Source organism: Symphalangus syndactylus, chromosome 10 (genome assembly GCF_028878055.3).
Source record: "Symphalangus syndactylus isolate Jambi chromosome 10, NHGRI_mSymSyn1-v2.1_pri, whole genome shotgun sequence".
NCBI lineage: Eukaryota > Metazoa > Chordata > Mammalia > Primates > Hylobatidae > Symphalangus > Symphalangus syndactylus.
This window is the reverse complement of record NC_072432.2, coordinates 52450128-52474561: the sequence shown is the minus strand read 5'-3', so window position 1 is coordinate 52474561 and position 24434 is coordinate 52450128. Positions and strand designations below refer to the sequence as shown.

At 39.5% G+C, this 24434-nt stretch overlaps 1 protein-coding gene across 1 annotated transcript in view; it reads left to right on the top strand.

Annotated features, from left to right (window-relative positions):
* The window catches only part of ARHGAP24 (Rho GTPase activating protein 24), a 521561-nt gene that overhangs the window by 70527 nt on the left and 426600 nt on the right, over positions 1 to 24434 (top strand). The window contains exon 2 of the mRNA XM_055297088.2: positions 23384 to 23583. Coding sequence (XP_055153063.1) covers positions 23404 to 23583 — 180 coding nt within the window. The 5' untranslated portion in view covers positions 23384 to 23403. The remainder of the gene's footprint in view (positions 1 to 23383; positions 23584 to 24434) is intronic.

The following is a 24434-nucleotide window of genomic DNA, read 5'->3' as shown; positions in this document are numbered from 1 at the left end:
TCCTGTGTCCATGAGTTCTCATTGTTCAATTCCCACCTATGAGTGAGAACATGCGGTGTTTGGTTTTTTGTCCTTGCGATAGTTTACTGAGAATGATGTTTTCCAGTTTCATCCCTGTCCCTACAAAGGACACGAACTCATCATTTTTTATGGCTGCATAGTATTCCATGGTGTATATGTGCCACATTTTCTTAATCCAGTCTATCGTTGTTGGACAGTTGTTCTGTCTCTTTAGTGTACTTTCACCTGGGACAGTTCCCCACGTTTCTTTGTCTTTCTTGACCTTGAGAGTTTTGAAAACACGGCTAGATATTTTGCAATATGTCCCTCAGTTTTATTTGTCTGTTTATCCATAATTGGATTCAGAATATACATTTTTGGCAAGAATACTACAGAAGTGATGTTGTGTTCTCAGCACATGATTTCAGGAGGCACATGATATCAGTGTATTCAATACTGGCGATGTAATTTTTTTTTTCAGACAGAATCTCTCTCTGTTGCCTGGACTGGAGAGTAGTGGTGCGATCATGGGTCACTGTAGTCTCAACCTCCCAGGATCGGATGATTTTCCTACCTCAGCCTCTCGAGTAGCTGAGACTACAGGCACGCACCACTATGCCCAGCTAAATTTTGTAATTTTGTGGAGATGGGTTTTCGTCATGTTGCCCCAGGTTGGTCTCAAACACCTGAGCTCAAGGAATCTGCCTGCCTCAGCCTCCCGAAGGGCTGGGTTTACAGGCTTGAGCCACTGCTCAAGTTGGCAATGTAAACTTTGATCACTGTGTCTGCCAGGTTTCTCCACAGTAAAACTACTGTTTTACCCTTGCTAAATAATAATTAATTTGTAAGAAGAAACTTTGACACTATTTAAATGTCTTTTTTCTGTCAAACTTCTACCTACTAGTTTTTGCATCCATTGTTAATTTGTAATTCCATTATTCCTTTCAAATTGAATAATTGACATTCTGCTGAAAGGAAGAGCTTTCCCATGTCTCTCATTTATTTATTTATTTATTTATTTATGATATCAATGGGATTCATGTATTCTTGTTCTATGGCTCTATAATCCATTATAGCCATAAATATTTAAATACTATTATTATTTATTCAGATGCTGAAATTTTCCCAGATTTATCCACCGAAAGCCACTTAATATTAGTTTTTGTGCCTTTTGATTCCTCCCCATCATTCTTGAGGATTTCCTTACTTTCTGGCACATGTTATTCTAGGCTCATTTTGTATTTTCCTTGTCCACACGTTGGAATCAGCCTTTCATCCACGTAGCTTTGCTTCCATTGAGAAGTGAATGGCATTTAGAAGTCAAGATCTGGACACTAGGTGTACTCGTTGCTACTGATATGTTAATACTTCTAGGCTCTGTCAGCCAGAAGCATTAGTGAATATATGTTGATTTTTATTTCTATATCTATGTGCCTGTCTATGAAAAACCACGAGTTCATACTGATATCTCTGATTCCAGTCTCAAACTACAGGATGCATTCTGGTGTCCTGATTTTCTCATTTGTAACTCTCTTTTCCAAAAGTGAGAAACCTAACTTCACATTCGTTATATTCACTGTATGTGTCTGTTTGCTCAACTTGGAATACAAGAAAGCAATTTCAGAATTGCTAACCTATACCACAGCAAAAAAAGCAAATCTACTAACTAGAATTCAACTTTTTAACAGCTTTTTGGAATAAAATTTACTAGAACAAAATAATTTATGCACAGATCTCAAGTGCATAGTTGATGAAATTAGACAAACGTCTAGACCCATGTTTCTCCTGTTTCATCAAGATGTAAAACATTTCCATCACCTTAGGAAGGTCCCTTGTGCCCCTTTCCAGTCAGTATATACCCCTCAAGAGTAGCTAGTTTCCTGATTTCTATCACTATAGGCTAGTTTTGCCTCATCTAGAACTTCTATTAATGGAATCATGCAGTGACTCTTCTGTATCTGGCTTCTTTCACACATTATAATGACTGTTGGATTTATACATGTTGTTATATGTATATCTACAGTTTGTTTCTTTTGGTTGCTAAAAGAAACCAAGCCATGCTCTTTGTTTATCTGTTCCCTCTTGATGAGTAGCATTTGGGTTACTTCCAGTTTGTGGCTAATATAAATAAAACTACAATGAACATTTTTGTGTAAATCTTGAGAACATAAGGATTCCATTTCTCTTGGTTAAACGTCTGAATTGGAATCACTAAGTCATAGATATAGGTATATTTAATTTTATAAGAAATTGCCAAACATTTTGTTAAAGTGGTTGCACCATTTACACTTTCACCAGCAATATATGAACATTCTAGTTATTTCATATCCTCATCAACATTTGGTATTGTCAGTCTTTTCAAATTTTAACCATTCAAATGGGCATGTAATGACATCTGATTGTGTTTATAACGTGCAATTCTCTGATATCTAATGATGCTGGGACTGTTTCATGAGATTATTGGGTATTTCTGTTTGTTCCTCTGTGAAGTGCCTATTTAAATCTTTTCTCATTTTCTTAATTTGATTGAGTTGGAGTCATTTGTATATTATGGATATGAGTTTTTTTGACAGATATATGCTTTGCAAATATTTTCTGACAGTCTGTGGCTTGCCTACACACTGTTTTTCTTTTTAACTTTTATTTCAGGTTCATGTGTAAATGTGCAGATGTGTTATATAGGTAAATTGCATGTTGCAGGAGTTTTGTGTACAGATTATTTCACTACCCCAGGTAATAAACACAGTGCTCGACAGGTAGTTTTTTAATCCTTATGCTGCTCCCTCCCTCTACCCTCACGTAGGCCCTGGCGTCTCTTGCTCCCTTCTTTGTGCCAATGTGTACTCAATGTTTAGCTCCCACATATAAGTGAGAACATGCAGTATTTGGTTTTCTGTTCCTGTGTCAGTTCTCTTAGCATAATGGTCTCCAGCTCTATCTATGTTGTTGCAAAGGGCATGATCTCCTTTTTTATGGCCACATAGTATTCCATGGTACATATGTACCACATTTTCTTTATCCAGTCTAACATCGATTGGCACTTAGGCTGATTCCACATCTTTGCTATTGTGAATAGTGCAGTGATGAACATAAATATGCATGTGTCTTTATGGTAAAATGATTTATATTCCTTTGGATATGTACTCAATAATGGGATTGCTGCATTGAGTGGTGATTCTGCTTTGAGTTCTTTGAGAAATCACCAAACTGCTTTTCACAATGGCTGAACAAGTTTACATACCCACCATATATATGGTATAAGGAAAGGGTCCAGTTTCAATCTTCTGCATATGGCTAGCCAGTAATCCCAGCACATTTATTGAATAGGGAATTCTTTCCCCATTGCTTGTTTTTGTCAACTTTCTTGAAGATCAGATGGTTGTAGGTGTGTGGCATTATTTTTGGGCTCTCTATTCTGTTCCGTTGGTCTATGTATCTGTTTTTGTAACAATATCATGCTGTTTGGTTACTGTAGGCTTGTATTATAACGTAAAGCTGGGTAACATAATGCCTCCAGCTTTATTCTTTTTGCTTAAGGTTGTCTTGGCTATTAAATCTCTATTTGGTTCAACTTGAATTTTAAAAGTCTTTTTTTTCCTAATTCTGTGACGAATGCCATTGGTAGTTTGATAGGAATAGCATTGAATCTGTAAATTGCTTTTGGCAGTATGTTTGTTATAACAATATTGATTCTTCTTATCCCTTAGCATGGAATGTTTTTCTATTTATTTCTGTCATTTCTCATGTCTTTGAGTAATGTTTTATAATTCTTGTTATGGAGATCTTTCACCTCCCTGGTTAGATGTATTCCTAGGTATTTTATTCTTTTTGTGGCTGTTGTAAATGGGATTGCATTCTTGATCTGGCTCTCAGCTTAAATGTTGTTATATAGGAATGCTACTGAATTTTGTGCCCTGAAACTTTTTATTAGTTTCCTTTTTATAGTGCCCTGAAGTTGTTTATTAGATCAAGGAATTTTGGGGCTGATACAACAAGGTTTTCTACGAATAGAATGATATCATCTGCAAACAGCAATAGTTTGATGGCCTCTCTTACTATCTAGATACTTTTATTTCTTTCTCTTGCCTGATTTCTCTGACCAAGACTTCCATTACTATGTTGAATAGGAGTGGTGAGAGAGGGCATCCCTGTCTTCTGCTGGTTTTCAAGGGGAATGCTTCTAGCTTTTGTCCATTCAGTATGATGTTTGTTGTGGGTTTGTCATAGATGGCTTTTATTATTTTGAAGTATGTTTGTTCAATGCCTAGTTTGTTGAGGGTTTTAACCTGAAGGGATGTTGAATTTTATCAAAAGCCTTTTCTGAATCTATTGAGATAATCGTGTGGCTTTTGTTTTTAGTTCTATTTATGTGATGGATCACATTTATTGATTTGCATGTATTGAACCAACCTTGCATCCCAGTGATAAAGCCTACTTGATTATGGTGGATTAGCTGTTCAATGTGCTGCTGGATTCAGTTGGCTAGTATTCTGTTGAGGATTTTTGCATCTATGTTCATCAAGGATACCGGCCTGACATTTTCTTTTATTGTTGTTGTTGTATGTCTCCTGGGTTTTGGTATTAGAATGATGCTGGCCTGATAGAATGAGTTGGAGAGGAGTTCCTTCTCCTCAAATTTTTGGAATAGTTTCAAAAGAAATGGTAACAGCTCTTTTTTATACATCTGGTAGAATTTGGCCGTGGTCCTGGCTCTTTCTTATTTGTAGCTTTTTTATTACTGATTCATTATTGGTCTATTTATTACTCATTATTGGTCTGTTCAGGGATTGAATTTCTTCCTAGTTCAATCTTGGGAGGTTGTATGTTTTCAGGAATTTATCCATTTCTCATAGGTTTTTAAGTTTGTGTGCACAGAGTTTTGTATAGTAGTCTCTGAGGGTCTCCTTTGTGTTTCTGTGGTGCATTGGTCATGTCCCTTTGTCATTTCTTATTGTGCTTATTTGGACCTTCTTTCTTTTATTTATTATTATGCTAGCTAGTGGTCTACCTTACTTATTATCAAAAAAAACTCATAGATTCATTGATCTTTATCTTTTGTATGTTTTTTCCAGTCTTGATTTTCTTAAGTTCAGCTCTGATTTTGGCTATTTCATGTCTTCTGCTAGCTTTTGGGTTGGTTTGCCCTTGTTTCTCTAGTTCCGCTAAGTGATGATGTTAGGTTGTTAATTTGAGATCTTTCAGACTTTTCGATGCGGGCATTTAGCATTATAAACTTTCCTCATAACACTGCTTTAGCTGTTTCCTAGACATTCTGGCATGTTGTATCTTTGTTCTCATTACAGCCAAGGAATTTCATGATTTTTGCCTTAATTTCATTGATTAACCAAAGGTCATTCAAGAGCAGGTTGTTGAAATTCCATGTAATTATATGGTTTTGAGTGATTTTCTTAGTATTGATTTCTATTTTGGTTGATCTGTGGTCTGAGAGAGTGGTTGGTATGATTTCAGTTTCTTTGAATTTGTTGAGGATTGTTTTATGTCCAATTGTGTGGTTGATTGTAGAGTATGTGCCATGTTGTGATGAGAAAAATGTATATTCTGTTGTTTTTGTGTGGAGAGTTCTGTAGATTTCTGTTAGGTCCATTTGGTCAAGTTGAGTTCAAGTCCTGAATATTTTTGTTAATTTTGTGCCTCTATGATCTGTCTAATACCATCAGTGGGGTATTGATGTCTCCCATGATTATTGTGTAGAAATCTTACTCTCTTTGTAGGTATCTAAGAACTTTCTCTATGAGTCTTGGTGCTCCTGTGTCAAGTGCATATATATATATTTAGGATAGTCAGGTATTGTTGAATTGAATACTTTACTATTATGTCAGTCCCTTCTTTGTCTTTTTAAAAAATCTTTTTTGGTTTAAAGTCTGTTTTACTAAAATTAGGAGAGCAACCACTGCTTGGTAGATTTTTCTCTATCCCTTTACTTTGAGCCTATGGATGTCACTGTGTGTCTGGAATTGGTTCCTTCTGGTATGTGCTTGGTCTCGCTGACTTCAAGAATGAAGCTGCAGACGCTTGCCGTGAGTGTTACAGTTCATAAGGGTGGTGCGTCCGGAGTTGTTCATTCCTCCCGGTGGGTTTGTTGTCTCGCTGGCTTCAGGAGTGAAGCTGCAGACCTTCGTGGTGAGTATTATAGTTCATAAGGGCGGTGTGTCCAGAGTTGTTCATTCCTCCCAGTGGGTTTGTGGTCTCTCTGGCTTCAGGAGTGAAGCTGCAGACATTCCCGATGAGTGTTACAGCTCATAAAGGTAGTGTGGACCCAAAGAGTGAGCAGCAGCAAGATTTATTGTGAAGAGTGAAAGAACAAAGCTTACACAGCATGGAAGGGGACCCCCAGCGGGTTGCTGTGGCTGGCTCGGTTGGCCTGCTTTTATTCCCTTATTTGGCCCCACTCACATCATGCTGATTGGTCCATTTTACAGAGAGCTGATTGGTCCATTTTACAGGGTGCTGATTGGTCCGTTTTACAGAGTGCTGATTGGTCCGTTTTACAGAGTGCTGATTGGTCCATTTTACAGAGTGGTGATTGGTGTGTTTACAAACCTTTAGCTAGACACAGAGCACTGATTGGTGCATTTACAATCCTTCAGCTAGACAAAAAAGTTCTCCAAGTCCTCTACCCGATTAGCTAGACACAGAGCGCTGATTGGTGCATTTACAATCCTTTGGCTAGAGAGAAAAGTTCTCTAAGTCCCCACCCGACCCAGAAGCCCAGCCAGCTTCACCTCTCAATTGCATGTGAGATGAGTCTCTAGAAGACAGCATACCATTGGGTCCTGCTTCTTTATCCAGCTTGCTACTCTGTGCCTTTTAATTGGTGCCATTGAGCTCATTTACATTCAACATTAATGTTGATATGTGGAGAAATTTATCCTGTCATGGTGTTGGTAGATGGTTATTATGTAGACTTGTTTTTGTGGTTGCCTTATATTCTCAGTGGTCAGTTTACTTAAGTGTGTTTTTGTAGTGGCGCATAACATTCTTTCTTGTCCATATTTAGCACTCCTTACAGAACCTTTTGTAAGGCATGTCCAGGGGTAATGGATTCCATCACCATTTGCTTGTCTTGCTTCTCCTTTGCTTATGATGCTTAGTTTGGCTAGATATAAAATTCTTGGTTGCAAATTCTTTTCTTTAAAAATTCTGAATATAAGCCTTCAATCTATTCTGGTTTGTGGCGTTTCTGCTGAAAGGTTTACTGTTAGTTTGATGGGTTTCACCTTTTAGGTCACCTATGCCTTCTCTCTAGCTGCCTTTAACATTTTTTCTTTAATTTTGACCTGGGAGACTCTGATGATAATGTATCTTGAGGATGGTCTTCTTGTGTAATATCTCATAGAAATTCTCTGCATTTCCTGATTTTGAACATTGGCATCTCTAGCGAGGTTAGGGAAGTTTTCATGGATAATATCTTAAAATATGTTTTCTAAATTGCCTGTTATCTCCTCATATCTTTCAAGGACACTGGTGAATTATAGATTTGGTCTCTTTATATAATCCCATATTTCTCATTTTTATTCTTTATTTTTTATTTTTGTTCAAGTTAGTTTAGAGAAGCAGTCTTTGAGCTCTGAGATTTTTCCTTAGCTTGATTTATTCTGCTGTTAATGCTTGTGATTGCATTATGAAATTATTGTAGTGTGTTTTTCAGCTCTATCAGATCAGTTTGGTTCTTTTTATTTCCTGAGACGGAGTCTCACTCTGTCACCCAGGCTGGAGTGTTTGGAGTGCAGTAGTGTGATCTTGGCCCACTGCAAGCTCCACCTCCTGGGTTCACGCCATTCTCCTGCCTCAGCCTCGTGAGTAGCTGGGACTACAGGTGCCTGCTATCACGCCCAGCTATTTTTTTTTTTTTTTGTATTTTTAGTACACATGGGGTTTCACTGTGTTAGCCAGGATGTTCTCAATCTCCTGACCTTGTGATCTGCCTGTCTCAGCCTCCCAAAGTGCTGGGATTACAGGCATGAGCCACTGCACCCAGCCAGCTCTTTCTTATAATGGCCATTTCATCTAACCGCTCCTGTATCATATTTTATTGTAATCCTTAGAATTCTTGGATTGAGTTTTGACTTTCTCCTGAATCTTGATGCTCTTTGTTCCTATCCATATTCTGATTTGTATTTCTTTCATTTCAGTCTTTTCATCCTGGTTAAGAATCCTTGCTGGGGAACTAGTGCAGTTGTTGAGGAAAGCAGACACTCTGGCTTTTTGAGTTGCCAGAGTTCTTGTGCTGATTCTTTCTCATCTGTGTGGGGTGATTCAATGCAGCTGCCACACCCCACCATGTGCTTTACTTTGAGTACAGTCAGTTGACTTCTTTTCAGGATGTTTTCAGAGGGTTGAGGCTTTGTGCAGGAACTTTATTTGTGGCTGAGTTCTTGTCCTTGGTTTCACAGTGTGGGCAGGAGGTGGCCTATATTGGCAAATTTTTTTTGTTGTTGAAGTTTGGGTTGTGATCGAGTAGATGGTGCTTAAGCATAATGACCAGTAGGTAGGCTCTTGCTTAGCCACTTCACTCCTTTGTATTTCCTCGTGACTGCAATATGCTCCCACTCTGTGCTCTAAGAGTGTGGGATCCCCTCCCACTCAAGTCCTGGCTATAGCTCTTGGCTTGACACTTCTTGGCTGCACACTGCAGCCCTGGGTGAGCTCAGGCTTTATGTTCCTTTCTAGCTGGGAGGCAGCAGGAGAAGGGACCTTCCCATGAGTAGGGACATGTGGAAGAGGGCCTTTCACTTGTCTCTCAGGTTTCCATATCAGAAAGTGGCATGGGGCTATCAGCCTGGGGTGGGGTGGCTGCATTGTGGACTCAAGCCAGGGGGCCCTGCATATTGATGAGCAGAGAGGCTTGGTGGCTCATGGGGGAAACTGACTGTCTTCTTCTTTTTAGGACAGCAGTGGCTGTCCTAAAGGAGGTGTGGTTAAATCACTGAGAGTCTTTGCTCCTTTTCCAGTCTGAGGGCAGCAAGGACAGTACCACTGCAATGGCAGTGGCAGAGGGGCTTGTGGTTGCCTCTGGAAGCTTCATCTCAAGAGAAACACAGAGCAACTGCTACTGGGCATGTTCAGCTGGTGGGTGGGGGGTGACTGCAACTGCTGGCCCAAGCTTGGGGCCCCACTTGGTGAAGAGTGGGGGATTGAGGGCTCACAGAGAGGAGAGCCTGAGTTTCTCTCTCTAACTGTGGTGTGCTAGAAGTATGAGTAAAACCCTCAGGTTCTTTATTTCTTCCCCAGACTGAGGGCATCAGGTGCAGAGAGGCTGTTGGTTGCCTCTGGGATCACCTCCCCAGGGAAAGACAAAGCCATTAGCAATGGGAATTGTCAGTTGTGGGTGGAGGAGCTCTTCAGTGGTCTTGAGGCAAGAACCCTACCTGGTGAAGAGTGGGGTGTGGGAGCTCGCTGGAAAGAGACTGGGCGCCTCTCCATATGATAGCTGCAGCTTGCTGGAGGTTTCAGCATAGCAACCAGGTCCTTTGTTCCTTCCCCAGCCCGAGGACATTCAGGGCAGTACTACTGCAACTGCAATGTCATACATGCTCTGGGTTGTCTCTGGGATTTCCTCCTCAGAGAAATGCAGAGCCACCACTGACTAAAGTGTTCAGGTGGGGGCAGGTTAATCATATTTGGGGCCCAGGTCAACAGGCACTGCCGAGTGAAGGGTAGGGGAGGTGGGGACGCATGTGGAAAACAGTCTGGCTGCTTTTCTGTAAGGTGGCTGCACTGTGCTGGGCATCTCCATAGGTCCCCAACCACTACACTCCCTCCTGAGCCTGAGGGCAACAGGAGCAAGAGCTGCAGGACAGCAAAAATGGTGCCCTGCCTCCCTCTAGGAGCTCTATCCCAGGGAAGTGTAGAGCTGCTACCATTCTGAGAGCCCAGGCGGGGGTCACTGGAGTCCCAGGTTTGGCGGCCCTGCCCAGTGAGCAGTAGCAGAGGTGGAGACCTATGTGGAACACAGTCTTGTCCCTTTTCCATAAGGCAGCTCTGCCGGGGGTCTGGGAGAGTCCCCAGTAACTGCACACCCTCTGGAGCCTGAGAGCAACAGGAGGGTGGGTTGCAGAGAAGCAAAAATGCAGGCTACCTCTCCGTCTGGGAGGAATTGCAGAGCTGCTCCCTGCCCAAGAACTCAGGTGGGGCTGGGGTGGCTTCACCAGCACCCCAGGCCAATGGGCCTTATCCTGCAAGGTGCAGTAGAGGCACGGCTTGCAGTCCATCACTGCTCAGCTCTGTGGATTTGGTTCCTTTCCTGCAGGCATGTGAGGGAGCCTAGCCTTCCCCATTGCTGGACCTGCAGCCACTGGTGCCAGGGTGCCCGAGGATCCAAGGCTCCCAGGACTCCATGTGTGCCTGAGCAGGGCTCTGCCCAGACTCCCACGTAGTTCTCTGTGTTGGTCTGGAGGCCCCAGCAGGGGAGTTTGCGGGGATCTCCTGAGCAGAAGTGGTAGAAGTGTGGGTCCCTGAAGACTCTCACTTACTCACTGTTTCCCCAGTGTGGTAACTCCCCTGGCTCTGTGCCACTCCAGGTGGGCAGTTTTCCTGTCTCACTCTTCTCTGTTCTCTGTGGGTCATTCTGTTTCCCTGATGAATCCCAGTGTGTTCACCTGGATGTTCCGGTTGAAGAGCTAGTGTCAACCCACCACTCTTTATTCTCTCCGTGACAGCAGTGCACACTGGCTGCTGCTAGTCAGCCATCTTGGCCTCCATGTAGAAATGTTTCTGTAATCATTTCCTAGCTTCCAGGTATCCTGGCATTTTCCCTGTGGATCTCCCAATTCCTCTGGTCACAGAAGACTACATTTTCTTAGTGATGTCTTTTGATGAGCACATATTTTTAATCTTTAATGAAGTCTACATTATAATTTTTATGTTATTACTTTATCCTTTCTAAGCGAATCACTCCCTTTCCTCAGGTTACAAATGTATTTGGGTTCTCTCTCCATTCCTCTCTCACACCAGCTTGTCTCTGCGTAGCTTCATTTTACAAATGGCTTTGCTAAAAGGGAAGATGAATGCCGCCAACCTCAGATGCTCATCCTTTCAGTGTCTTCCCTATCCTAAGGGAAGACTCTACTTGGCACTGTCTGAGTCACATGTCCATTTCCTGGGCCAGTCACTGTTGCTAGGGAGCTCAGGTTCTATGAGTAACTAAGTTCAAGCCCATTCCTTTAGCAAGGGGATGGTGGCACCAATGAGAAAAACATGGGACGAGGGAGAGGGGAGTCCCCAGAGACAGGCTCTTGGATACTTCAAATAACATATGTGCCACCAAACTTCTTAATTTTAAAAAATTATTTTTTATGTAGAAGATTTATTTCTCTTTTTCTAAACTGCTAATTAAATGTATTCAGGTGCAGTAAAGCTAGATTTCTGTTTAGCATATCTAAAACTAAAGTGTGAAATAATCAGATATTTTGAAGTGCTAAAATATGTTCAAATTATATGTGAATAGCAGTACTTCATCAAAGATCACAGTTTAACACATCAAAGTCTACCATAATGTGAATGATGCTACTATTTTCACTTTGACAAAAGTTCTTCCCTACCTTCCTCAGATTCTAAAAAAAAAAAAGTTGTATTGTCCATACCACCATATAATAAACCACTGAGAGAGCAACTGTGGTTTAGTGATTAGGACAAGATTTATATACTTAGAAAGCCTAGTCATTTTGCTGAGCTTTAGAGCAAGCCTGATGATGTTCTACGCACAGGATTAATTGACAAAAATGAGTGGTCCTTATTGGAAATCATTAAGTACCTCGGGGTTTTCATTTGAAGGAGAAAATTGGAGAGTTCATTGTAGACAAATGACTATCTCCATCAAAGTTACCCACTTGTAAAATATTTTCTTTGAAGTGTAGTTGAATAAATAGCTGGCCCCACTGAGGGGCTTGAAATGATAATGCAATCAACAACATTTGATTCTCCTAGGTCAGACTCACTAAAGGAACCTGATATTAAAAGTAGTGTTTCAGGAAAGCTTTCATCTTAGCTTAAAAATTATAGACATCAGGGAAAGTGCTGGAGGGTCTCTATAAATTATAGGCACAGCAGTTATTTCCCCATAATGAGGAAAGGACCCAGCTGACTTTCTCAGTATCATACGGGGTTCAGCTTTCCTCTCCCAATTCTCTCTGCTATGTGCATAAAGCTCTCCTTCATTACTGCAGTTGCTCTCCCATCCCTTGGGTATTATAATCCTATTACTTTTCAGATTTAGGTGTGGAAAACCTCTTAAAAATTAATGAATGAGTTAATTTTAATTGACAAACATTATATACATTGGTCATGTACAACATCATGTTTGGAAATACACATACATTCTGGAATGGCTAAATTGAATGAATTAACATAAACATTACCTCACATCCTTATTTTTTGTGATGAGAACACTTGAGATCTACTCTTAGCAATGTTTAAGAACACAATACATTGTTATAGTCATGTTATACAATAGACCGCTTGAACATTTTCCAATCCTGTCTAATTGGCATTTTGTGTATTTTGACCAACATCTTCAGAAGCCTTCTGGGCCTCCTCAAATTTCTTTTCTTTGTGACAGTTTTTCAAAACAAAATCATATTAATAAACTATGGGTGAGGGAGTGGAGTACACACAAAAGCTTAAAAATTGAGATGTTTATAACATCATGTTTCTGATCCTATTTTGAGGGGTCTAGTCATAGATTCAATTAATAAATATAAAATAAGAGGCATCCAACTCCTTTTCCTCTTTCCTGCTTCAGGCTTGTTTTCTTTGTTTCTCTGTGGCCATGTGATGAAATGATAGTTGCTGTCTTCAAGCTTTCCATTAAAATAAGTTGAATTTCTCATCTTTTCCCGTTTCAGATGCCATTGCTTTTGGAAAAGCACTGGAGTTTCTATTTGATATTTAAGGGATATCTTCAGTTCTTAGTTTGTTTACAGAATTGAATTAACAAAGACTCTTTCTTACCTTTCCATATATGATTGATTGGTTGTGACTGCCTAGAGTGCTGGATTGAAATGGCATCTGGGGGTGAATACAGGTGATTAATTAGTAATGTGTGCCTGGGGCTTGACAAGCAGCAGTTCTTTCTTAATCCCAATCAATGGTAAAGTATATGTTTTGATTTGATTTTTGTTTCTACTCAGGTTATCAGCTTGGGGAATTCCAATGGTTGTCTTTTTTATTTGTCCTTCAGATATCACTGTGGTGGTGAAGGGCAGTTCTAAGTATATATTAAAGTATTATGCATATATTAAAATTAATATATATATAATTTTCCCTCTAGTTGAATGAAAACCATCTTAAGAGGGAAAAGATTCTCTCTACAATGTATGAGGCATTAAATAGACAACAAAAGCTAAATTCTTAGGAGAAGTTTCCTTTTTTTGGTTCATTTCAGTAAGTCATTTTGATTTCTTAGCAAATGAATACAGAAACATTGAAGCTTAAAATATAATATAGAGATTGATGTTCCTGATCCATCCCAATATACACATCATTTTTTGCTATTGTCTATTCTGTGATGTTTTGAACAATTTAATCAAGCAACAGGATTTTGTAGTGTTTCTTCAGGAAAATAACTGCACGTAAGTTCCGCAGGTATGCTCTTCTGGTGACTATTTTTGACTTTATATTTGTGGCTGTTGTGCTTCATTTAATTCCCATTGTTCTTTTCATGCTTATACTTTTCATTTTCAAGAAGAAATGTTTATTTTTAACTCAGATCATGATTAAGAGTAGCATCCAATGAGACAAATGGCAATCCACTTGGTTCAGTCATTTTTGAAGTTCAGTTTAGCTTTAAGCCCCTAAATTTGGGTTAGGTTTAAAAGAGAGAATTTGTCATGATGTCCTTGAATTTGTGTCTAGTAACAGCAAATGTTTTATGATTTTTGTACAATACTTGAGATCTTTGAGGGCTTTGGTGTCAATTTTAATATAGACCCCAAAGACTGACTGAAACACAAAGATGGATTGAAGCATTCATTCATTTATTCGTCAGTTTGCCATTTATTTAACAATTATCTGAGCATTCACTATATTCTAGTTCATCTGGTGGGTTTCAGGGAGTCTATTGTGGTCTAGAACACTGAGAAGCAATAAAAACATGGTCTACATGTGATAAGGGTCATGTCCAGGATGGTATCATGCAAGGGGAACTTTCAGAGCGGGGTGGTGGTGGCACCAGGGAAGCCTTTGTAGAAAACCTGAAGGATAAATAGAAGTTAAGGGTGATGTCCAGGCAGTGGGAAAACCACAGGTGAAAGTCCTAAGCCCTTCCAGCTACTTTAAGAAATCCAATTGCTTCCCATAAACATATTTAGGCTTCTGGAATTTGTATCAGTGCTAAAACAATCTCTATTACATCCTTTGTTATTTTGTACATAGAGAATTGATTCCCTTGTTGGCACCACATTTTGATTTATTCTTCAAGGAAAAGGTGGTATAGTGGAGAGTGAGGGGACAGAAAGTGAACTGAGAAAACTCATCTGTTTTCTTTAGTTAGCAGTTACTTTTTATCCCCCTTATTGTAAGTCACTAAGATCTAATTATTTAAATATTTTTTGTTATGTAGTTTTTGGTAAATGCACATGTTTGCAAAACCTTCTATATGTCCTTCTCTGCATCCTAGCTCTTATATGAATCTTTAGCTATCTGTTGTATTTTTTACCATTTTATAGTTTTATGCTTTTTGGTAGTTTTATGCCTTAGGAGGTGTTCATGCATTTGACACATAACCATGTATTTAATGGCCACTCTGTACTACTTCTGCTCAATACACTGGTTAGAAGGCCTCCACCCTCAAGGTGCTCATGTGCCAAAGGGGAGACAGAGAAATGACAAGGAAAACCGAATACAAAAGGGATTCTTGTGTGCTGTGGAAAAAATAAAATAAGGAAATACGATAGAATGTGGTGAGGGATGAAGAATGGTTCTAGTAAGGGAGGCCGAGGCGGGCATCTATAATAAGGCAACATTTGAACTGAGAATTGAATGGTGAGAAATTAGCTGTTCAAAGATGTGAGGGAAGTGTTCAAGGAAAGGTAGGCAGGGATTGTTTGGGGCCATATAGGCCGTGACAAAGAATTTGGATTTAACTCTGAGTGGAAGTGTTTAACTATTAGATAGTTTTAGAGTGGTGGTAACATGACTTGATTTGCTTTCTAAAGGAAAATGCTAATGCTATGGAAAGAATCCATCATATCACTGTGCTAGGGATGAAATCAGAGATTAGATTAAATAGAAGGCTATGATAGTAATCAAGGAAAGCGATGTGATTACTATGATAGTAATCAAGGAAAGACACTGGATTTGCACTGTCTTCTACAGAGTAGGCACTCCATGAGTTCTAAAGGTATTGCTCATTCTCAGTACACTTAGTTTTATGTGAATTTGTGTGTGTGTGTGTGTACGTGTGTCTGTCTTTGTGTATGAACAAGATTTTATTCAAGGTTGAGCCACATAGCTACATAATTTTATGTCTGACACAGGATAGAACATGGAGATTTAGACTTTTATGATGGAAATGAAAGCGTTTGTCCTTGACTCTTGCCCCTTCTCTCTACCACCACCTGTGCTTCCATATTCCACTTGCATTCCTCCCATTTATACTTATACTCCCTAATAGTATCCTCCTACCACACTCTTACCTTCAGCCAACCATCCATAAACTAGGAGGTGGTACTGACAAATTCATCCTAATTGTGTTCCTGGCTTCCCCAGACCTGAGATGCAGAATATCAGGAATGGCGTGATTGGGACAAGGAAAGTGGGCAGAAACTTGAAGGCAACAATAGGCTTTGCCTATTGGCAAGAAAGAATGACACTAAGTTCGATGTTGAACTATTATTGTTACCGTAGGTGATGTTAGGAAGGGAAGTGAGGGTGACAAAAAGTTGAAGCATCTGTAGCTTGGAAGAGTCTAAGGCCAGAGTTCCTAGAGCAGAGCTTGAGGCGAGAGTTGTTGCTCAAGTAATTTATTATGGAGTGAGCTCAGGAGAAGGGAAGTGAGGGAAGCAGGATGGGGCAGGGAATCAAGTTCAGTATAAACTGGCTTTGACCTAATCTCATGCAGAAGCTCTGGAGCACAGACTGAAACGCAAAGTTCCCTATGAGGCAAGAAGGCTGCCTTTGTTACTCCCTTTCTAGTTAGTCATTGGCTAAGGTTTGTGGTGACCAGCCAACATTCAGACGCTGTGGTGGAGTGGGTACAATGGCAGGTATCTTATTCTTCTCAGGCTTCCATAGCAAGATACGATAGATTGGGTGGCTTAAACAACAGAAGTTCATTTCTGACAGTTCTGGAGGCAAGGAAGTCTAAGATCAAGGTGCTTGTAAGGTAGGTTTTGTTCTGAAGCCTCTTTTCTTGGCTTGTAGGCAACCACCATATTGCTATGTGCTCACATGAGCTCTTCTTTGTGTGGATTCAGAAAAAGAGACTACAAATTTTCTGGTGTCTCTTCTTATAAGGGCACTAATCCCATTGGATCAGCACCCCATCCTCATGATCTCATCAAATCCTAATTACCTCCTAAGGGCCCTATATCCAAATACCATCACACTGGGTGTTGGGACTTCAACATATGAATTTGGAGGGCACGAAACATTCAGTCCATAACAACAAGTGAGAGGATTCTCTGTGGGGCACTAATTTCTGCTATAGGTAGTGAGGATTAGGAAAGATGGCATTCATTGCATCCAGGGAAAATCTAGATGGAGTTGGAAAATGGACAAAGGAGAGATTTGGTAAGATTCAACTTTCACATTCAACATTCACAGCTGAGCCAATGTAGAGAGCTAAACACGTTAAACCAAGTAAGGGGTGACTGACTTACATGAAAAAAATGCTTGTTATGTCATTTTATCCTGAAATTATTTAAATATTTAGGACACTAAAAGAGTTTCAGGTTCTAAATCAGGTACACAGCTACAATTATTGAGGAAATGTTCTGAGAAATGATAAAAATAAATCTATCACTCCACCGATTGACTTTAATAATAGCACAATCAGGTTTTTTAGTAAACACTGGATGGCAACACTCTTATGTCCTTTGCTTCATCAAAGAATGTCAGATCTGCAGGCATATGCTTACATAGCTTCCAGTGCCATGGCACTGAGTATTTAAAAAATGAGAAAAGAATATCAACAAATACTTTGTCTTTAAAGATTTTGTTCTTGCGATAGTTTGCTGAGAATGATGGTTTCCAGCTTCATCTATATCCCTATAAAGGACATGAACTCATCATTTTTTGTGGCTGCAAGGACAAGAAACCAAGCACTGCATGTTCTCGCTCATAGGTGGAATTGAACAGTGAGAACACTTGGACACAGGAAGGGGAACATCACACACCGGGGCCTGTTGTGGGGTTGCGGGAGAGGGGAGGGATAGCATTAGGAGATATACCTAATGTAAATGACGAGTTAATGGGTGCAGCACACCAACATGGCACATGCATACATATGTAACAAACCTGCACGTTGTGCACATGTACCCTAGAACTTAAAGTATAATAGTAAAAAAAAAAATTAAAAAAAAAAAGATTTTGTTTTCTAGAGCAGTGGTCCACAACCTTTTAACACCAGGGACCAGTTTCATGGGGCAAGGGGGAGATGGTTTGGGATGAAACTGTTCCACTTCGGATCATCAGACATTAGTTAGATTCTCATAAGGAGCGTGCAACCTAGATCCCTTGCTGGGCAGTTCACAATAGGGTTTGAGCTCCTGTGAGAATCTAATGCCACTGCTGATCTGACAGGAGATGAGGCTCAGGCAGTAATGCTCGCTTGCCTACAGCTCACCTCCTGCTGTGTGGCCCCATTCCTAACCAGCCACAGACTGGTACTGGCCTGCGGCCCAGGGGCTTGGGGACCCCTGCTCTAGGCAGAACACACACGGTATATATATATACCCACACCCACCATACACCCACACATACACACACCCATACACATATGTGCACTTGCATGTACACCTATAAACACATGCGCATACTGTCTCATTTCTTTTGTAAATTTTTGTAGTGTGAACAATCATGTACACAAAGGGTATGTCTAGCATGTAGACATACAGTTCAATATGTCCTGCCACTTGACAAACCAGCCTATTAGCAATACATATAAAATAAACTATTTTGTTTAAAATAAGAAAAAGTAGAATTTAGATAAATATTGGCTCTCTGTAGTTATATACTGTGTACAGTGGAATCACATCTTAAAAAGGATTTGTGTTCTAAAGTCAACACAAATGGTGACAATTTGTTGTGATCAAAATTTCTTCTCAAAGTCCCACAAATCTCTCATAGGTTGCAGTATTTTGCCAACATTGCTAGTTTTGTTTTGTTTTCTTCCCCAGCAATAGGACAGATCACTGTTTCTTTGACTGATTGAGGGGACATGAGGTATGAAATCATGTGCACTGAAATTCTGGGAACACATTTATAGTGAAATACTCACCCCACCAGACGCCAAGGAAACTGACACTGATTGAAAGCATGGAGTTGTATTTGGTCCCTTTCACCCTTGCCATAGGAGCATGCATTCATTGAGTGGATGCATTGTGGTGGAATTGCCTGTGTTATTTAAGTTGTTCCCTCTCCCTCTTTCCTTTTCTCTAGCTCTCTCCTACTGTCTCATTCTCTCATGTTTGCTGAACATGTATAGTAAGGTATTGTAATTTCAAATACATTGCAACTCTGTGGTATATGGCATCCTCTTTATTTACATCCTTGTTTATATGCATGCTTATGTATTCTTTGTTGAAATGAAGTCACACATCTAAATATCCATGTGTGTACGGTTTGACTCTTAGAAGAGTTTGTCAGGAGCATGAGTTTCATCTCTGATTGCACCATGTCATACTGTTGTGTTCTTGGCCCATCTGGTTGCAAAAAAAAACCATACAAACAGATGTAGAAACCAGTTTCCTCCTCTGGAAAACAATTCAAAAGCTACAAGCCCATCAAATGCTGAGAACTGTCTAGCTATGGCGTGATGCAGTAGCCATCATTAAGGTTTTTGTCTTAAGATTGATACAAAGACACAGGTTAATTTCTCAGTTTTAGTTTGGAATAACTGTTTATTTAGATTATTACTTTGTTCATTGTTATGTTGGTTTTCTAATCAACGTGATAGTTCTATTTTGTAATCTCACATACCACCCAGCTACCATGGCCTGACTTCAGTGAAAGTATTTTCCCAGCGGAGATTCAGTGAAATCATTCTTTGAGAATTTGAGTGAATAAACTGTACTTAGTGTTAAACCACAATTGGTTATGTTTTTTTCCTGCCAAGACTAAAAAGTATAAATTCTGATTTTTTTTCCATAAGGGCAGTTTCAGGTTCTTTCAAGTGTAATGATTTTGACATTGTGTTTAAGAACAATTTTCGTGCTAATTGAAGTCTTCTGTGTCAAAGGAAAAAAGTCAAGTTCTTAGCGTACACATTCTTCTTTAAGGCATTAAATGCAATGAAAAAGAAGCCTCTAAAATATTCTTTGTAGAGATTCTTTTGTGATTATTGCAGAGCTCCATCTGTTGATTCAACAGGTTTATTGAGTACCAGGTAAGCACTATTAAAGGCACTGGGTGTCACTGGGTATACATAGTAAGGAAAGCCATGTCCTTGACCTCGTGAAGCTTATGGTCTCCTGGTGGGGTGATAGACAATAAACAACTAAAGAAATAGCAATTTAGAGAAGTGTCAGACAAAGGACACAGTTCAGCGATAGAGAATAAAAAGAGGTTACCTAATTCACAGGGTGATTAGTGAAGGTTTTTTGGAGGAGACAGATTTTAAGCCAAAACTTAGATAAAAAGGAGTTGAGCAGGAAAAGAGCCCAAGACAGAGTTTTCTAGGCAGAAATCAGCAAGGCATAAAGGAGCTTGGGTGTTTCCAGAACTGAAAGGAGACAAGAGTAGTTAAGTATGTATGTGTATGGTATGGGGAGGGATGGGGAGAAGGTGGCTTGAGATTAGGTTAGAGAGGTAAAGAGGTGCCAGATGATTCAGAGCCTTATAGGCCATGGTAAGACTCTGGATTTTGAAATAAGTACAGTGGGAAGCCAATAACGTTTTCAAATGTTGAGAGTCTTTATCTGATTTGAATTTTTAAAAACTCACTTTGGCTGCGTTTTGGAGAATGAAATACGTGTGAGCATGTACCTGTGTGTTTGTTTGTATGGCTAAAAATGGAAGCAGTGAGACTCCTCAGAAGGCTATTAGAATCATCTCCTCAAAAGATAATAGTGGACTGCACCGTAAGGTGGCAATAGAGATGAAGCCAAAAGAATGGATTTGAACTATTTTTTTAGAGGTATTCTGAATTTACTGATTGATTTGATATCCGGGGTGAGGAAGAGTCACGAATCAAATGATCAGTTTTCTATATATTTTTCTTTGCAACTGGGTGTATCGTGGTGTCATTTACTAAGATCAGGTTTGGGGGAAGATCATGTTTCAGAGGGAGATCGTGTTCACTTTTAGACACTTAGCATGAAACCTATTGCAAAATTGATCACTTCATCAAACATTGATTGAGCTTCACCGCATGCCAGACATTGTACTGAGTAGTAAGGGTATCTGATGTCCCTACACTCATGGAATTACAGAGATGATAGATTTCAGAATGCTAGAAGAGACCATAGCTGGAAATAATCCAGTCCAGCATCCTCATTTTAAAGATGAAGTGTAGAATTTTAATCATTTTATTTCTCCAGAAATATTAAGACTTCTCTATAAAAATTATGGTTGTTTTATTAAAACTTAATTTTCCTCATCTAACAATAGTTGTGGCATTTTTTCCCTTAGGAATATGATGTCTGTTTTCATTTCTGTTTTAATGAATTGTTACAATTAGTCTTCAATGAGCATTAGTAAAGCACTTTCGGATGCATTCTGAAATCATAAAAATATAGGCATTATAGTCAGTTCAGTGGGCAATATTGCCATTGGCTTCGGTCAATCTTATAAACAACATATACAAAAGGAATCAGAAACCATGTTCTAGTGTACACACATTTCTCACTAAGGAATTAATATACACAAAAGGGGAAATAGCTACTTGTATTTTTTATATTATCAATGGTAGGTTGCTTATAACCTTGAAGCATTTTAGAGGGAATTTTTCAAACTTAATAGAAAGCATGAATTTGAGAGGAAAGAAAAAAAATACCTAAGGGCCCTAAATAATTTGTTGTGCAATGAATTCTAGATTTGTGTGTGCATGTTTGTGGGGTGTGTGTGTGTTGGAATGTTTGTTTTAAGGTCCCATTTCACTTTATAAGTTAACGTGTTTGGTCAAAGAATAAATAGGCAGTGATGAAACAGCAAGTTGTGTAGATTTAAACAGTTTAAATACCAGGAGACGAAAAAGATTATTTAGGGTGGTCTAACTAAGCATACTTATTATCTAAATTATCTTACAGCATTAATTGTTCACTTAGAGTGGAGTTCTTGGCTCGTCATGGTAGGTCGGGTACTGTGAAAGAAAGGAGATGAAAGTTCCTGCTCTGCGGGGCATAGCAAGTTGGAGGCATCAGGCATGGTCCAGTCTGCACACACACGGGCATACACCTGAGGGGAGAGTGTTTTCTGCAATAAGTGGTTATGGTCACGGAATGCCCCATAGGGCAAAGGAAGTGTCCAGATGTATTGTAGAGACAGGGGCCTGTTTTTTAAGAAAGGACAAAAGTGCATATTGAATGAGACAGATAATAGTCAAGTGACCTCCTTGAAGTTTAAAAGGAGTTTAAGAGGTGAAGATTAAGGCAAGGGTAGTGATAGATTGAAATATATGCCAATGAAAGAGGCAAATCTTCTGCAAAGTTGGTTGAAGTTATTAAAATAAGAAGTAATTAGAATGAAAGTTCTGCTTCATCCCTGCAACAGGAATGGCAGGACTAAATTGAGAGAACTTGAAGCGCAATAATGGAAGATTTGACCCTGAGCCTTCAAGGAAGAAACATAAATGACCAAGGGCTGACAATAGAAACTCCATGGAATTTATAAGCAGAATTGTATACATGCAAATTGATTAAAAAATTAGTGGTGAATATAAAGACCAGACAGAAAGACAGCTTGTCTTCCAGAATTGATCAGAAATGATAAAACGGGGACTTTGTTTATATGCCTGGACAGGAATAATCTATGTTTTATCAGATAATCAATATCTTTATAACCTCATCAAAGACACAAGAGTTAGAGAGGGCTTCCCAATTCCTGAATAAATGTTTAGAAATAAACATTAGCAAGAATTTGGAAGAAGCTTTTGGGACAGGAAAATCTCTTTTAACCACTTGTCCCTGGCTCCCCCAGAATGTCCACCTTCTCTGTTCTTACTGGAGCAGTTTTAGCATCTCACCTGTTGGTTAATATTTTTCCAGTGAAGAACTCATTTTCTTGCTTGTGTATAGGTAGTATGGCCTTATACTCCTTCACACATAACCTTAAAATATTCCTCATCATGTCATGGACTGGTGCACACCACACCCTCCTGAAGCTTGAGAATGGCTGTAGGAGAAAGGAAAAAATTATAGAAAAAACTAGCAAAAGCAGGTGTTTTGTTTTTTTTTGTTTGTTTGTTTGTTTTCTCTTAAACTTTTTTCAGCTGTACGAATCCCTGACCAGCCAAAGAAATTGTCGAGGGAATAATCTGGGAAACAGAGGGTAGAAACATCTTGAGATATGTTCACCTATGTAAGACAAATATCTTCCATTAAGATTTTCTGAATAGTCTCTTGAAATGGGGACACACGTCAGGCTAGCTCTTGCTCAGGTAAACCTAGGCCTGCAGGGGCCTGTCCTAGGCTGTGCCCAACAGACACAGAGGCCATCATCTTGAGAGTTATGTTTTAGTGTGTTTTTAGAAATTCCTTCTTCACACATTGCCTCTAGAACTTTCTCATTTTTCAGTTCTACTTAGGTTATTTTTAGAAATTCCTTCTTCACACATTACCTCTAGAACTTTCTTATTTTTCAGTTCTACTTAGGGACAAAGAGCACCACTCAGCTGCTGAATTCATTTAAGAAGGCAGGAAGGCACAATAAGCTCTCTCCACGTTTCCTCTGGGCATATTGTTGCCAGGTCTGTGGTTTGCCTAGAAATTTGGCCAATGAGATGAGGAACATTTTTCACCCCTTCTCCCACTCCCTTCCCCTTCCCCTTTCCTTCCCTTCACTTCCCTTGCTCTCTGTCTTTCTCTTTCTCTCTCTCTCTTTCTCTCTTTCTTACTCTCTTTCTCTCTTTCTTTCTTTCTCTTTCTTTTCTTTCTTTCCTCTCTCTTTGTCTTTTTTTTTTTTTTTTTTCTGGAGAAGAGTGGTTTAAAAGGGAGTTGAATATAACAGAGCACCTCATTATTTTCCTTTCTTTTTGTTTGCTAACTAGGAAAGTCCATCGGCTTGATAATGGAGGAGAACAATGACTCCACGGAGAACCCCCAGCAAGGCCAAGGGCGGCAGAATGCCATCAAGTGTGGGTGGCTGAGGAAGCAAGGAGGCTTTGTCAAGACTTGGCATACTCGCTGGTTTGTGCTCAAGGGGGATCAGCTCTATTATTTCAAAGATGAAGATGAAACCAAGCCCTTGGTGAGTAGGAGAAAATGTAAAGCATTAAGGGCCTAAGAAAGCCAAGAAATAGAGGGATTTGCTAGAAACTGATTGGGACTGAGACCACCCAGAGCTCGTTGGTCTCCTTCAGTTCATTGTCATCTTTCACCCTTTTACCCATTGCTTGCTTTGAGTTGGAGATAATAAAATTGCTAATTGAGGCCAAGAGGCAAATTATACTTGTCTAATATTAATTTTAATTTTTACTAAGCCAGAGGAGAATGTCTCAGTTCCTCTGGCAAACTTAGTTCATGAGAAAATTTTAATAGACATCTGCTAAAAGATATATTGTAGCCAAAACATCTTTCTTTTTCTCAGGAGTAAATGGAAAGCACAGGTTTGAAGGAAGAACTGTAGGCACAACTTTCAGTAATTTCTGAGACATTTTCAGTATCAATTCTCAGAGGTTTCCCTCCATAACTTAACTCACATAAAATATGGATGTGGTGCTAAACCAAATGACACTGATACATTCAACCAGCATACATAATGTACCTATCCTTCTGTGAATATTCTCTGTTGCTTTGTAGTTCCTTAGTGGTTCTTTATTTGCTTATTTACTTATTTTCTCAACCACAAGTCTCAAGACTGCAATGAGAGAGAAGAATAATCTTCATCTGCATTACTATAGGTGCAACAGTTTTCTCAGATTCATCATGGCTTATCAGTTGATGACAGGATATGCAAACTGAGGCATCACTTATGTGTGTGTTTTTCATCTACATCTATAGGATACATACATGAAAGAAGAAACATTTTAAATTCGTTTATATAAACAACCCTAACAGTATGTTCTTGAGGCTATTTCCTCTTGTGTTAAAGAACTTAAT